The sequence below is a fragment of the Alligator mississippiensis genome, chromosome 4, assembly GCF_030867095.1.
Source record: "Alligator mississippiensis isolate rAllMis1 chromosome 4, rAllMis1, whole genome shotgun sequence".
NCBI classification, from domain to species: domain Eukaryota; kingdom Metazoa; phylum Chordata; order Crocodylia; family Alligatoridae; genus Alligator; species Alligator mississippiensis.
Genome location: NC_081827.1, coordinates 165,942,485 through 165,955,488, shown reverse-complemented (window position 1 = coordinate 165,955,488; position 13,004 = coordinate 165,942,485). Strand labels below are relative to the sequence as shown.

General features: G+C 56.5%; 1 protein-coding gene across 3 annotated transcripts in view; it reads right to left on the bottom strand.

The window, feature by feature from the left end:
* CACNB1 (calcium voltage-gated channel auxiliary subunit beta 1) overlaps positions 1 to 13,004 on the bottom strand; it is a 40,332-nt gene that overhangs the window by 14,901 nt on the left and 12,427 nt on the right. For all 3 annotated transcript variants that reach the window (XM_006274982.4, XM_006274984.4, XM_059726995.1), the window contains exons 3-6: positions 4,665 to 4,784; positions 1,522 to 1,644; positions 1,271 to 1,407; positions 855 to 931 (exon numbers count right to left, since the gene is read on the bottom strand). In XM_006274982.4, the coding sequence (XP_006275044.1) occupies positions 855 to 931; positions 1,271 to 1,407; positions 1,522 to 1,644; positions 4,665 to 4,784 (457 nt within the window). The remainder of the gene's footprint in view (positions 1 to 854; positions 932 to 1,270; positions 1,408 to 1,521; positions 1,645 to 4,664; positions 4,785 to 13,004) is intronic.

The following is a 13,004-nucleotide window of genomic DNA, read 5'->3' as shown; positions in this document are numbered from 1 at the left end:
AATGAAAGATGTGCTCAAGGGGGGAGAGTGATTTGGCAAATGAAAGAGCTGGAAGGGTAAAGTAAAACTAGAGCTTCCTGGAGGGGCTAGGCAGGTAGACAGTGGGCTGGGCTGGGCTGGGGATGAAAGGATTGCCTGGCAGCCCAGCTGGGATTGACTTAGTGTCTCCACCTGCCAGGTCACTGGGATAGATGGCAGCAGGTCCACCCTCCATGCCTGTGTGGATGTGCCAAGGCATGGATGCACATTCGCCCTTCTATCGGAAACTCAAGTGTCTAACTGTAGACCATGTCTCTGTGTGTGTACTAGCATCAGTGTTGGACCCAGTAGCCTGCCGCACTGCGGGAGTTGCTTGACCAGCTGCCCTTGGGTGCACTGTCCTCTGTCTTACTCTATGTTGTTGTGTGTTGACTCATAGGTCCATGTGTGCTAAGTACTCCCCTACACCTATACCCATATCTCTGCCTTTTGCCGGGGCCAGAAGGGATGGGGGATGTTTGTGGGTGGGGAGAACTTAGGAATTCTGCTGTAGATCCTTGGATAAGTGTTGGCCACTTCCAGATGGGCACTTCCACCTTAAGCTGCTGGGGCTTTAGCTGATCACCAACACTAGGCAGACAAAGGATCTGTCCTGGGCTTCCCTCACGCTGTGAGAGATTGTTAGGGACTGAGCTGCAGTAAAGGTGCCTTAATGGTAGGCTTACTGGCATCAGGAAGGAACCTGTCATTTCAGCTACAAGGCCATAGTGGGAAGTAATCCCTTCCTCACTTGCTGGCCCTGATGCCCCCATCTGACCAGCTGGGCACTGTCCCATTTCAAACAGTTCCAGGGTTGGGGGCACAGACGGTCTTACCGCTGGCAGGTGGGGTGGGTCTGCGGGTCCCCGTCACCACATCTCCCAGGCTGGAGCTGGAGTTGTCCCCTGATTTGCTGCACAGAACAGAAAGGGGAGGGTGGTAAGTACCTCAGAAGGGGATCGAATCTCTGCCAGTGCCAGGGGTGGGGTGGGGATTTCTCAGCAATGGGAGAGTGGCTTTGGCACCCAGATCCTGGGAGACAACATAAATCTGGAACCACCACACCAGGACAGTGCCAATGGCCCAGGCACCCATCTAGCTTAGTGGCATGCTTCCCACCTGCCACGCATCTAATGACAGGTCCTTGTTGATTGCCCACTGCTCCCTGTTCTGAAATGGCTTTACCCTCCAGTGCACCCAGCTCCAGGCTGTGTGATGAGAGTGGTCCCCTCCTTCCCCAGTCTGTCCCCACCTTGAACTGAGGCGGTTTTGCCTCATCTTTTGCTCCTGCAGCATCCTCATGTTTTCCAGTTTGACAGGGCTGGGGATGAAGCCCACCTCACAGCCCTCCTTCACCAGGCGCCCGATCCACCAGTCGTTGTTATATTTCTGCAGTAGGGAGAGAAGTGGTATCTGTAATGTGGTGCCAGGGCCTTCCTCAGCTGGCTACACTGCTCCCAGCCCACATCATATGTCTCTCATCCTCAGCCAGACACCACCTACCTCTTTGATATGCAGGAAGTCTTTGGGTTCAAAGGAGATGGCCATACCCTGGACTGGCATGTCATCATTAGGGGATGGGTTGTAGCCTACATTTGTCCTCACTGCAAATGCTACTGGCTTGGTCTGTTAAGGAGACAAGGTTTAGCAATGGGGTAGAGGAGGCAGGAAAGAGGATGTGGAAGGATCTCATGTGTCCCACCACACAGAGCACATCACACTGGCCTTTAAAGGCTGCCAAAATTCTCACCCTTTTCCCCAAGCATGTGGAACCTTCTGGCACTTCCTTCCTCCACCCCCGGGTCCAAAAATCAAGGTGGACAGGCTCCCTGCCCTACCGCTCAGTGAGTGGCACGGGCTCCCCATGGCCACAGGATCTTCACACTGAGGGGAGTGAGGTTCTGGGGGGTCTGCAGCAGCACAACAAGGCCCTGATTCTTGGTCAGTCCCATGTGGCTGGGGGTAGGATGTCTGCAGCCAGAAGCCGGCTGCACCTCCTGGGAATGACCAGAGCCAACTGCATAGAGTAATGTATCAGGAAATTTGTTTCTACTCTAGCTGTTGCAGGGCTGGGCATTGTGACGCAGTTCCTTTGGAACAGGTCAAAACCTTAGCCCGTCTGTGCCACATTGAGCTAGCAAAGAGGCCTGAATGCCTATCCTGGTCCCTTACCCCAGAATAATGCCCCCCGTGGCTGTGGGCCAAAGGATACGAAGCCCAGGATGGTGTCCCAGCTGCTTGCTCCCCGAGGTCCAGTTGAAGGACAGTGACTGAAAACAAGCGTGCATGTGGGAGTGAGGGGTGAAGCAGACTCCTGGCTGGCTCAGAGGCACTGGGAACTCGATTTTGGTCCCCAGTAGGTCTCTAGTTTGAATCCAGCCCAGCTAGCACTGAGGCAGTGGCACTGTCACATGTGTGTGACGGGGAGAGGGGGAAGCAAGAGTGATGAGTTCAGTAGCTCTTGGGCACAACTGCTAGGTCAGCAGGGACTGGAAAAGTGAACCGTCCCTGTCTCAGGGGATTTTTCCAGGATCAGGTAGAGACAGTGCCCAGGGGAAGCAAATGAGATCAGGGACAAAAACCTTTATGCTTCAGGGACTGCTTAGCCACTGCCTTTGCTCAGTGTGAGGTGCCACAGGGCTCTCAGGACACAGCCAAGCATGGACCCCCAGTCCCAAATGTCAGGACTCTTCATGGGGCCTCAGGCCTCCACTTCCTCCTGGCCCAGCCTGTCCTGGATCCGTTCCCATGCAGAGCTGTCCTAATGCCAGCAGTCCCTGTCCACAAGAGGGGCTGGCATGGGTCCTAATGGACATTACACCTCTGATGTGTGCCAGCCACTAAGGATTGGGACACTGCAGCTGCAGTGCCCTGGAAGCCTGCTGTGCCAAGGGGGTGGGGTGGGAGGTGGGGAATGGCAGGGACCTCATTAGCTAATTACTTTGGTTAATGTTTGGGTCTATGCAGCCAAGGCAATGATCGTTCCCTGAGAACTGACAGCTTCCTTCCTTCTGTGGATTGTTGCTCTGGCTTGGCAGGCCATGTGGAGCAGAGGGCATTATGGCAGGGGGGAACTCAGCTAGTGGACTGAGTTGTAGGGGCAGAGTTGGGGCATCAAGGGCTGCTCTACTTGGCTGCACCTTCAAGCTCAGCTTAGGATCCAGGGGGGCACAAAGGAACAGGTGGTATGTCCCGGGCCACACAGAGCTGGGAACAGAACCCAGGAGTCCTGGCACCCAGCCCCTTCCTGCTCTAACTGCTAGACCCCACACCGCTCCCATAGGGGTAGCTTTCATATCCTCACATTGCACCCAACAGTGCCTGGGCCTCAGGAAGAGATGACAGGGACTTGGTTGGGGGGGGGGGGTACATCTAAGAATGGAGACAGTGATTCTAGCCAATGCATCCCATCTCCCTGCCACAGGGGACGAAAACATTCTATGGGACGGGGTCCACGCCCAGGGTCCAGTGCCTCTTGGAAGAAGCTCTAGGGGGTGCTCTGCATCTCCCTTGCCTTGGTATCAGGAGCCCCCCTCTGCACATGCTGCTACAGAGAGGTGCATCCCCTCTTTCCTTTATTCGGAGTATACCTCCTGCACACATGGACAGGGCAGGGCAGGGCCCTCCCCAATTCCGCAGCGTTTTCTGGTTGGCGGCTGGCCCCGAGGTGTGTAATGGAAGGGCTGGGATGCCGCCAGGTGGGGCAGTGCCAGCCCGCAGTCTCCTGGCACCAGTGCTCTGTCCCTGACCCAGCCTGGGTCGATGAGACGTTTCATCAAGATTAGCTAAATGAATTAACTGATTGTAGGACCTTGTCCATTTCCTGTGATTTATGGGTGGTGCAGGGCCTGGGGCCAGCAGCAACCAGACACGTTAGAACATTTGGGCCAGGAAGGGTGAAGGCAGCTCCAGCTGGGGTTTATAATGGGGCTCAGGAACTGACAGGAGTAGGGGATTCTAGCATCACAGCTGGACTGTGTCAGAAATGCAGTGACTCTTACAGGAGGCTGGCAGGTTGGGACTTGAGAGTTGGGACTGCTGGGCAAGAGCAGGGCTGTGTGCATGTTGGTGAAGCAAAGGCTGCAGGCTGGACCTGAGACAGCAGGGAGGGACTTTCAGCTGGGGTGCTCCAGTCCTCTCAGCAGGGCAGCTGGCACTGGCCAATGAGACACAGGTAGAAGCAGATGAAGCAGCCCAGCACAGGCATATAAGTTGTGCCAGCCAGGGCCTGTACCCAGCCGCCTGCCCAGGAACAAGCTGTATTTTCCAGTGAGGCCTCCAGCCAAGCCAGCCCAGAGGATTTGGCTGGAGGATGGGGTTGGTGTCACACATGGCTGCAGGGAGAGCGTGAGGACAGGAGGGTGCATGCAAGGCTCTTGGGTTCCAACAGAATGGGCGAAGTTTGGGTCTTAATGCACAAGCCCTTCCTGCATGAGGTGAATGGCTCTGTGATCTCTGTGCCACGAGCTGGCCCAACTTTCTAGGCGGTCAGGCCAGGGGGAGTTGGGCATGGGCAAATGCCATGCCCAGCTCCCATGCCAATGCCCCATGGCATGGGCACAGGAAGAGGCTCCTACCCACCCCCAGCCAGTCCAGGCTTCACAGAGAAGCAGCCAAGGCCACCACCTGCCTTTCTCAGCTCCTACCTTGGCCTTCTCCAGTTGTGCCAGGGCCTGGCGCTCAGCCTCCTTGTGCAAAGCTTCACGATCCTCCTCCAGGGACACATCCGAGTCTGAGGGACGGCTGGTGTAGGACTCCGCAGAGCCCTGGGGGAGCAGACCAGGGTCAGAGGAGGCAGTGTGCTTTGCAGCTCTCTTCCCCACACACCCATCCCCAGGAAGGGAAGGGGATGGGCCTATGGCCAGACAGCTCAGCAGGAGCATAACCTTACCCGTGGCCATGCCACAGGACAAGGGCTGAGGCTGGAGCTGGAGCAATATCCCAGTGCCCCCTTCCCAAGACAAAATGCCCTGCCATCTAGAGCCCACCTCTAGTTACAGTTTGTAACAAGACCATTGCCATGGCTTCTGGGAACACTGGAATGAAACCAACCACCTGGGGCTGTTGTGACAGCCTCCTGCTTTCCCGTCAGCAGTTTCTTTCTTGCCCAGCCCCTGGAGCAGAACTGCTGTGGCCTGAGCCAGAGAAACTAGGGCACAGCTCAGGCCTTGGGGGCACTGTGCCTACAGGCACCGTAGCAATGGGAGACCTAATGAGACTCCAGGCTTTTCCTCCAACTTTGTGAGGGGAGTGAGGTCTAGGGTAGTGGTTACAGAAAGGCTGTAGGAGTCAAGACTTCTCTTTCCAGATCTGGGAGAGAAGGAGGGTCTAGACTAGGTTTTTTTGGTGGGGGGAAGCGGGTGAGAAGTGGGATGGGGGTGGCTATTTCCAGCTCAGCTGCTGACTCCCTGTGTGGCATCAGGTGACCTGAAGTCTGTCTCTGTGCCTCAGTTCCCCCTTCAGTTCTGACAGGCTGGTGCTGTGAGAGTTAAAGCCGTTCCCCAGGACAGACGCAGCTGTTCCCACAGCTCTGGGATGGAACGTGATAGCACGGGCAGGGGAGGACAGTCCTGGCTCAGGCTCCCTGAGGCAGGGGGGCTTGTTAAACCTGGTGAATGCAATGCCACTGGCAGAAGAAGTAGGGCCCTGATGTGGGGGCTGGAGGGGCGGGGAACCTTGAAACAGACATTCCACCATGGGCAGGGAAAGGGATGGGGGAAGTGGGGGCTGGAAACACACATGAAGCTGTCTCCTGAACAGAAACAGGCTGTGCCTCAGGAGATGGGGGAATGGGTGAGGAGATTCCAGGGGCCATCTGGAGCGGGGGGTGTGGGCGGGGGTGTCCCTGCCCTTCCCTTCCCCTGGAGCTGAATGATGGAGTTTGCCTTCTATAGAGGCTTCCGGCAGCCCCCCAGGCCAGGAGGTGATGGAGTGGGGCACTTCTAGACCCTTGCAGCTGGCCTGGAGGATGGGTTCCCCAAACATCATGTGGTATATCTCAGTCAGTCTGTTTGTGCAGGCTATGTCTGAGGCTCTTTGGGAACCACAAATGCAGCCTCCAGAAGAGCAATGCCCTACACTGGTCAATGAGTTTCTGAGCCATGGTGGGGTGTGGGGGATGGAGGAGAGGGGGAGTCAGAGCTCTGCACTGTCTCACACCCCCAGTATGGTCCCACTTGCACAGCCCAGCTGATTAAGCACCCAGACTGCTCTGCCTCCCCTCAAGGGGTTGTGAAGCAGCTGGGTACAGAGACAGGACAGGAAGTCACAACAGGGCAGGACAGCTCCACACCAGGACTGTGCTGGAGCTGGGAACAGAAGCCAGGAGTCCTCTCATTCTCTCCCCACTTCTCTCCCTCCTAGGTTTTACTCCCTAGACTCTTCTTCCTTCCCAGAGCTGGAGGTAAAACAGTTGTCCTGATTCCAGACTTTCCTCTCCCTCTCACCTGTGAGATCCCACTCCCTGTCCAGAGCTAAAGACAGAACCCAGGAGTCCCAGCTCCCAGGTGGTGTGCGTGGCAGAGCAGCAAGGCATGATGAAGCCAGGTGATCCCAAGGCAGCAGGATGACCCAGGAATCCAGTGGAGGGAAGATTTAAAGAGTCCATGGAGTGGACTGTGGTCAAGGAAGAGGTGCATAGCCCTTGTGGGGGATGAGCCTCTGAGTTCTGGTGGTTCCAGGCACCCTGAGGTGTGCATGGGGCAGAGATGGGAAAAGGAGGCAGGGAGTGGGGGTAGGCCAGAATTCAGCCCCTGGATACAAAGGATGGGTCTTCCTAGCCCTGGCAGGTACTGTGAATAATCCATGGTGGGCAGCAGATGTCAACAGAGGCACCAGGGTTGTGTGGCACCAGCAAAGAGCATTCTCAGAGGGTAGCAGGGCTGGCAGACTGGGGCTGCCCCAGCCTCACAGGTACAGCCCAGGCAGGGCTTGGGCAGGGGGCAAAGGGAGGTATTCAGAGAATCTGATCAGAAAAGAAAGGGCATCAAAGGAAAGGGGGGGGGGTAATCTGAGAGGCCCAGTATAGAGAGGTCTTTGCAGTATTCCCCAAACACCCCTCTATCCCACCAGCATCCCCTCTGCACTGCCCCCTGCCCCTCCTCCCCTGACATGACAATGACCCTCCCCCAGCTCTTCTAGCCCTGAACCCAGATGACTTGGGACTCTGGACCTAATGGGACATGAGGACCAGCAAACTCATTCCATTCATGGACCAGCTCAGCTCATGGCACCAGCAGGAAGCCCATGGTTCCATGTGCATGTAGGACACGGGGCATCCCCTCATCCCCTCCCAGAGGGGGGCAGCAGCCCAGAGACACATTCCCCCATCAGTCCAGCTGCCTCTGCCCAGGCCCCCAGATGTCAGTGCTCACAGACAGCTCACTCTCAAGCTCAGCATGGCATTCCCACTGGCAGAATGTTTATCTACCCACACTGGCTGTGCTGGAGTTGCCCCATGGCCAGCTGGCAGTCAGCTTCATGGGGCTGTGGGAACAGAAGGGGTCTTCCCCTTTAATCACAGACTTTAGTTCTAAATCCCTGCTGCTGTTTCTGCTGCGGCAGACAGGGGAAGAATGTCCTGCATCTCCCCTCCCTGACACCAACATCTTCATGACCCTATGGGGTCAACAATTGTCACTGGGGATGGGGAAAAGCACAAGATGGTTGCAATGCTGTGCTACTCTCAGAGCTCCCTCAGGAGCATCTCTCCCCCCTCTCCATCCCCAGAGCTGTGTCAAACCTTCAGCAGAATCCAAGTCCCCCCTTGCAGCATGAGACCTGACCAGCCAATAGCAGGACCACAAAAGAGCCACCCAGCCGGAATTTGCTCCTGTTTGGGAGACACCAGCTTGGTGAAGCTGGACTCCAGCACCAGGCAGGGCCTCAGGCAGGCAGTCAAAGACTAACAGAGCTGGGAGGCTAACCTGCCCCTCATGGGGCTCCTGGGAACAAAGAGGTTGGAAGAAAGCTGTGGCTCTCAAGGGACATTGATATATAGCAGAGACCATATCTTATAAGCTCTGAAGATACATCTTGGGAGATGGGGCAAGGATCTCCCACTGAGGGGAGCATAGAGCAGGAGGGAGCAATGCAGAAAGCCCAGATCCACTTCCCCTGCCAGCACAGAGTGCACAACCCACTGGGAATCTGGATGGGGCACTGCTCTAAGGAATTGGATAATAAGACCCCCTTTCCCAACTCTTGCCCAGCCAGGGAGAAATCAACCCTACACCAGCATCCAGAACTGGTTGGGACTCAGGAAACTTCCTCAGGAGCACAGGGAGGGAAGCATGGCCCCTCAGCCCCCGCCTCCGAAGACACTCCCCTTTGAAGCACCCTCCTCACCCCACCTTCCCCTCCACTCCAAGCGGAGCCCATGTGCTGTAATAAGAGTGCCATGGACAGACCTCTCCAAGCTGGGACTAACATCAACCAGACCCAGCTGGAGGTGGTGGTGGGGGAACAGGAGGAGGTACCCACCCCTAGAGACAGGCAACCAACCAATGTGCCCCTCCCCTGAGTCTCTAGCAGCCGCCAAAAAGGGTCAGTCCAGATCGATGGGGGCCAAAGCCAAGGCTGGATTGTACTCACCACTTCCGAGTCATCCAGCCCATACAGATACATCCTGCCTGGGACCGGGGGATGTTAAGGAGGGGGCAGCTTAGCTGGGAGTAGGGGCCCCGGTCAGATGGGGCACGTCGGCTTCGGGAGATGCAGCTAATGGGCGACTTCCACAGGCGGGGAGACAGCTGTAGCCAGCAAGGCTGGCTGCATGGAGGATGTAGGATCCCGGTGGTGGGTTTTAGAGGCTCCCTGCCCTATCCAGAAAAGAGCACAAGGGGAGCCCCCAGGCTAGGGGACACAATCTCTCTGAGGCAGTGCGGCCCAGCTCCCCTGCCTCAGACGGACAGCAGGGACTGGCAGGCGGGAGTTGGAGAGAGCCAGGAGCTGGTGACGTGGGGCAGGGACGTGATTGGCTTGGGTGCTGAGCAAGTGTCATATATTACTGGAATCGGCATGTGGCCCAGTTGGTACGTGTATATATATGTGTGTGTGAGTGTGTGTGTGTGTGTGTGTGTGTGTGTGGTCCGTTAAGAAACGGAACACTGCAAAATGGGGGGGGGGAACTGGGAAACGAGTGAGTGCTACTGGGGAGAAGAACCACCCACCCATCTTGGAGGGATCTCAGGGAGCAGGGTGGTCTAGGGGAGCAACTGGTGGGACAAACTCTGCCATCCCAGTGAGAGCCTGCTGGGACCTACAGTGGGAAGGAGAGAGCTCTCCCCACTGGCCCTGGCTCAGAGAGGCACCCAGCCCAAAGGAGAAGAGGTATGCCCTGCACTTTGCCAGTGACAACATCTGCTAGTGCCAGAGATGCCAGATCCAAGCAGATGAAGGCAAAACTGGAAGTTGGGGTAGAAGGTGGGGAGCAACTAAAGCTACCAGGGCTGCCTTGAGCTACTCACCACCCTACAAAACTCAAGGACTGACCATGCACTAATGAATGCCAAAGTAGGGGCAGGACCCTAGGGGGACACTGAGCCACAGAGACAAGTGTAGGGTCAGGTTTTCCAGAACTCAGGGCTGGATTTGTAATTGTGTGGCCCCTTGGAAAACTCTAACCACAAATACTGGATCCTGGCAATCAGGTCCAAGTGACTTGACTGAGGCTGCACAGAGTCAGTGGCAGACCCTGGGTTTCAAGCAGAGATCTTGCAGCCCCACTCCCTAACCACAACCTCTGCCTGCCTTCTTGTCAATAGAAGGGTGAGAATTTCCTCCCTTGCTCATGCATGGATTTTGCTCCCTCGGTTGTTCCAACTCCTTTCCCACATCGTACTTTCCAAACCCACCCACTGTAGAATCATCCCAGGAGGTCCCAAATTCTCCTGCATTTCATCCATCCATAAATCTGAAGCCTGAACTGACTGCTGATCTGGGATCAGATATCTCCACCTGGAAAAGTAGCTGGGCTCAGCTCGAGGAGGCACAGGCTCCGGAGGGCAATTCCCCAAGGAGGAGCCATTAATATTCCCAGTTTTCGAGCCACAAGACTCCCAGCATGCTTTGTTGCTGTGTGACACTACTGACATGCAGTCACCTCTACGGTGAAGCAAGATAGCACCCAGGAAGCATCAAAGCACCCAGGAACAAAATCAACAGGAGTTTTGAAAGCCCAATAGTGCTTTGGTCTGACATCTCATCAAAAGACAGTCCCTTCTCCTTCCTAGTGCCATGCTGGGATAGTGAGGTCAGCATTGACAGCCACTGGGAATCCCCAGTGGAGGGGACAGCACCCTCCACTGAGCTCCCGTCCTGTAGCACACTATCCATTAATCTCAAGGGTAATGGAGGATAGGGGAGAGGTGGGGATAGACCCTGCCCTTGACATACATCACCCCATTAAAGTGCTATTGGAGCACACTGTGGAAGGGAAGCCCTCTCCATCCCAACAAACCCCTCTTTCTACACCCTGAATCTCAGTGCCCCCTTGGCACCCTGAGCCTCCCCCACTGCTAGTACCCACTCACTCCATGCTGGGTCACTGGGGTTCAGCACAAACTGAGAGAGAAGGAGACCTTCTACAGTGCCCCACACAGTGCCCCCAACCACCAGTATCCCCCCTGTACAACTCACACTGTGATGCCCCAGTTAGCTCATTCTCCCAGGCTGGGGGAGGACACCAACCCTACTTGTCCCACCCCAAGCAGGAGTCCCTCCCAACATCTCCCCACTCTGCAGGCCATCCTGACCTTCCACGACCCACAGCTGCCACCCCTAGCCTCCTGGATGGGAGTGAGTGTGAGTGTGAGTGTGTGTGTGTCCGCGCGTGCACACGCATGTGCAAAAAAGAGAGAAACACCCTCTCTCTTCCCACCCCAGGGCCTGGCTCATTCTCAGGGTAATTTTAGGAAACCATCTGAGCAGAGCAGGGAGGGATAGAGAGGGAGGTTGTGGTGATCGGAGAGGCTGTGGGGTGGTGGAGGATGCAGGGGGACAAGGGAATGGAACGAAGGGTTGGGGGTAAGGTAGGAGGCTGGGGGACACGAGGCTCACAGACACCATTCCTAGTGGGTCCCGCCAGCTGGGTCACATTCAGAAAAGCTACCTCAAACCCCTGAAGGCCAGGCCAGCTGGGCCCCATGGTCGGCAGAAGTGGAGGGATACCCCCGTACTGGGGAGGTCCCCCTAAGTGCCAGAGGGGGTTGGGTGGGTAGAAACAGAGCATGGAGGAAAGGCAAATGGCAGCAAAGCCCTGAGGAGACCTGGATGCAGGAAAGCAACAGGGTGGGCATAGAGAGGGGCAACAGGGGTGGGGCGCTCACCAGGACAATGCGGTGGTCTTTGCTGGGTGTCTCCATGCTGCTGGTGCTGGCTGGGCCCTGGGTGCGAGTGGGCAGCAGGGGTGGCTCTGCCCTGCTGCTGGGCTGATGGGGCTCAGGTTACACTGAGAGTGCGACATTCGCAACCTGCCGGGGTATATTTAGCCCAGTGGGGGGGGGGGGGGGGGTGCTGGCTGGTCTGTGCCAAGGGTCACTTTATAGCACTCTGCTCCGGCCAGGGGAGGGGGCCAGGCAGGGAACATAGTATACTGGGTCCTGCCAGCCTTTTTGGTTTAGCGCTCCAAGCTTAGCAGAGGTCTTAGGGGCTCTGGAACGATGTCACAGCCGCCTGGCATCCTGCCTGACAGTGGCTCTATCAATTGCCCTCACTCCCAACTCACAACCCTTCTGGTATCAACTCTTCCCCCTCCCACCAGTGTTGCTGAGACCCTTCTCTATCCAGACCAGTACCCCACATTCACCCCAACAGCTCTCCCAGGCCCTGAGGCCCTAGCTGGAGGACAACAAGAATGGAGTACTGCTAAAAGCCCCCACACCTCCCAATCCAGCCCCATTCTCCAACTCTCTGGCTAAGGCAGCTGGGCTGCCCCCTGCTGCTCTGCTTTTGGGTTTGCAGCTGCCTCTGGGCCCTCTGATTCCATGGGTCCTGCCCCAGTTCACTCAGCTGCAGGACTGGGCAGTACTGGCCCCCTCTGAATTTTCCCAGGAGTGACCTGAACAGACCTCTCCTTGAAGGAAGTGCACATCTCTGCACAGAGCATTCACCAGAGGGCAGCACAGCTCCAGATGCCACAGGCCCCCTAACCCTCTCCCTCCCACATACACACGCTCAACACTCAGATACCACAGGAGTCGGCCCCACACACCTGTGGCCCCTGTATTCCCCAATGCCCAGCAGCCCCCCACAAAACAGAAGCTGGCAAGGGTCTCCACTTTAATATTGTTTGGGGGGCCCTGTACAACATCCCTCTAATCCAAATCTCAGCTGAGTCTTGCACCCTGATTGATCTAGGTAGTATCCCATTTGAGGCTCCCCTATTCCCTTTTGGGATAGCTGTTGGGAGATGCATGTATCCCATGGCAGCCTACTGTGCGCTAGGCACCCTTGGGAGCCAGATAGAGAGGCAGGGCTGTCTCCTTTCTCATCTGGTGGGGTTTGCTCTGCAATGAACATTGCAGCACCCCTGGAGCGGGGAGGAGAGGAGCATGCCAAGGGACTGCCCCTCCCTGGGGTATGATGGATCATGAGCTCATACTGCCCTCTGCTGGGTACAGCTGGGAAGGCCTGTCCCCAGGCCTAGGGTTGCATGAATCAGCCTGAGTTGCAGGCTATTGAAAATCCCCACCCATACAGCACTCCTCCCCAAACCACTCTGACACACCCTGGCCTGGACTAAAAATGCCCCACTGCTCTAAAGAGTCTTCCTCCCCTTCTCACCCTTTCCCAAACCCATCCCCTGCTCCATCACTTCACCCTGCAGCCAAGCAGCCCTATTCCCCACCATTCACCTGGGGCGGGGGCAGACTTTGGACTGGGACCCACATCTGAAGCCATCCATCAGGTTACAATGATTTTGACCCAAGCTTCCCTCCCCCAGCTTCAGGGGTAGATGGGTGTGAGGATAGGGTAGACAGTCTGAG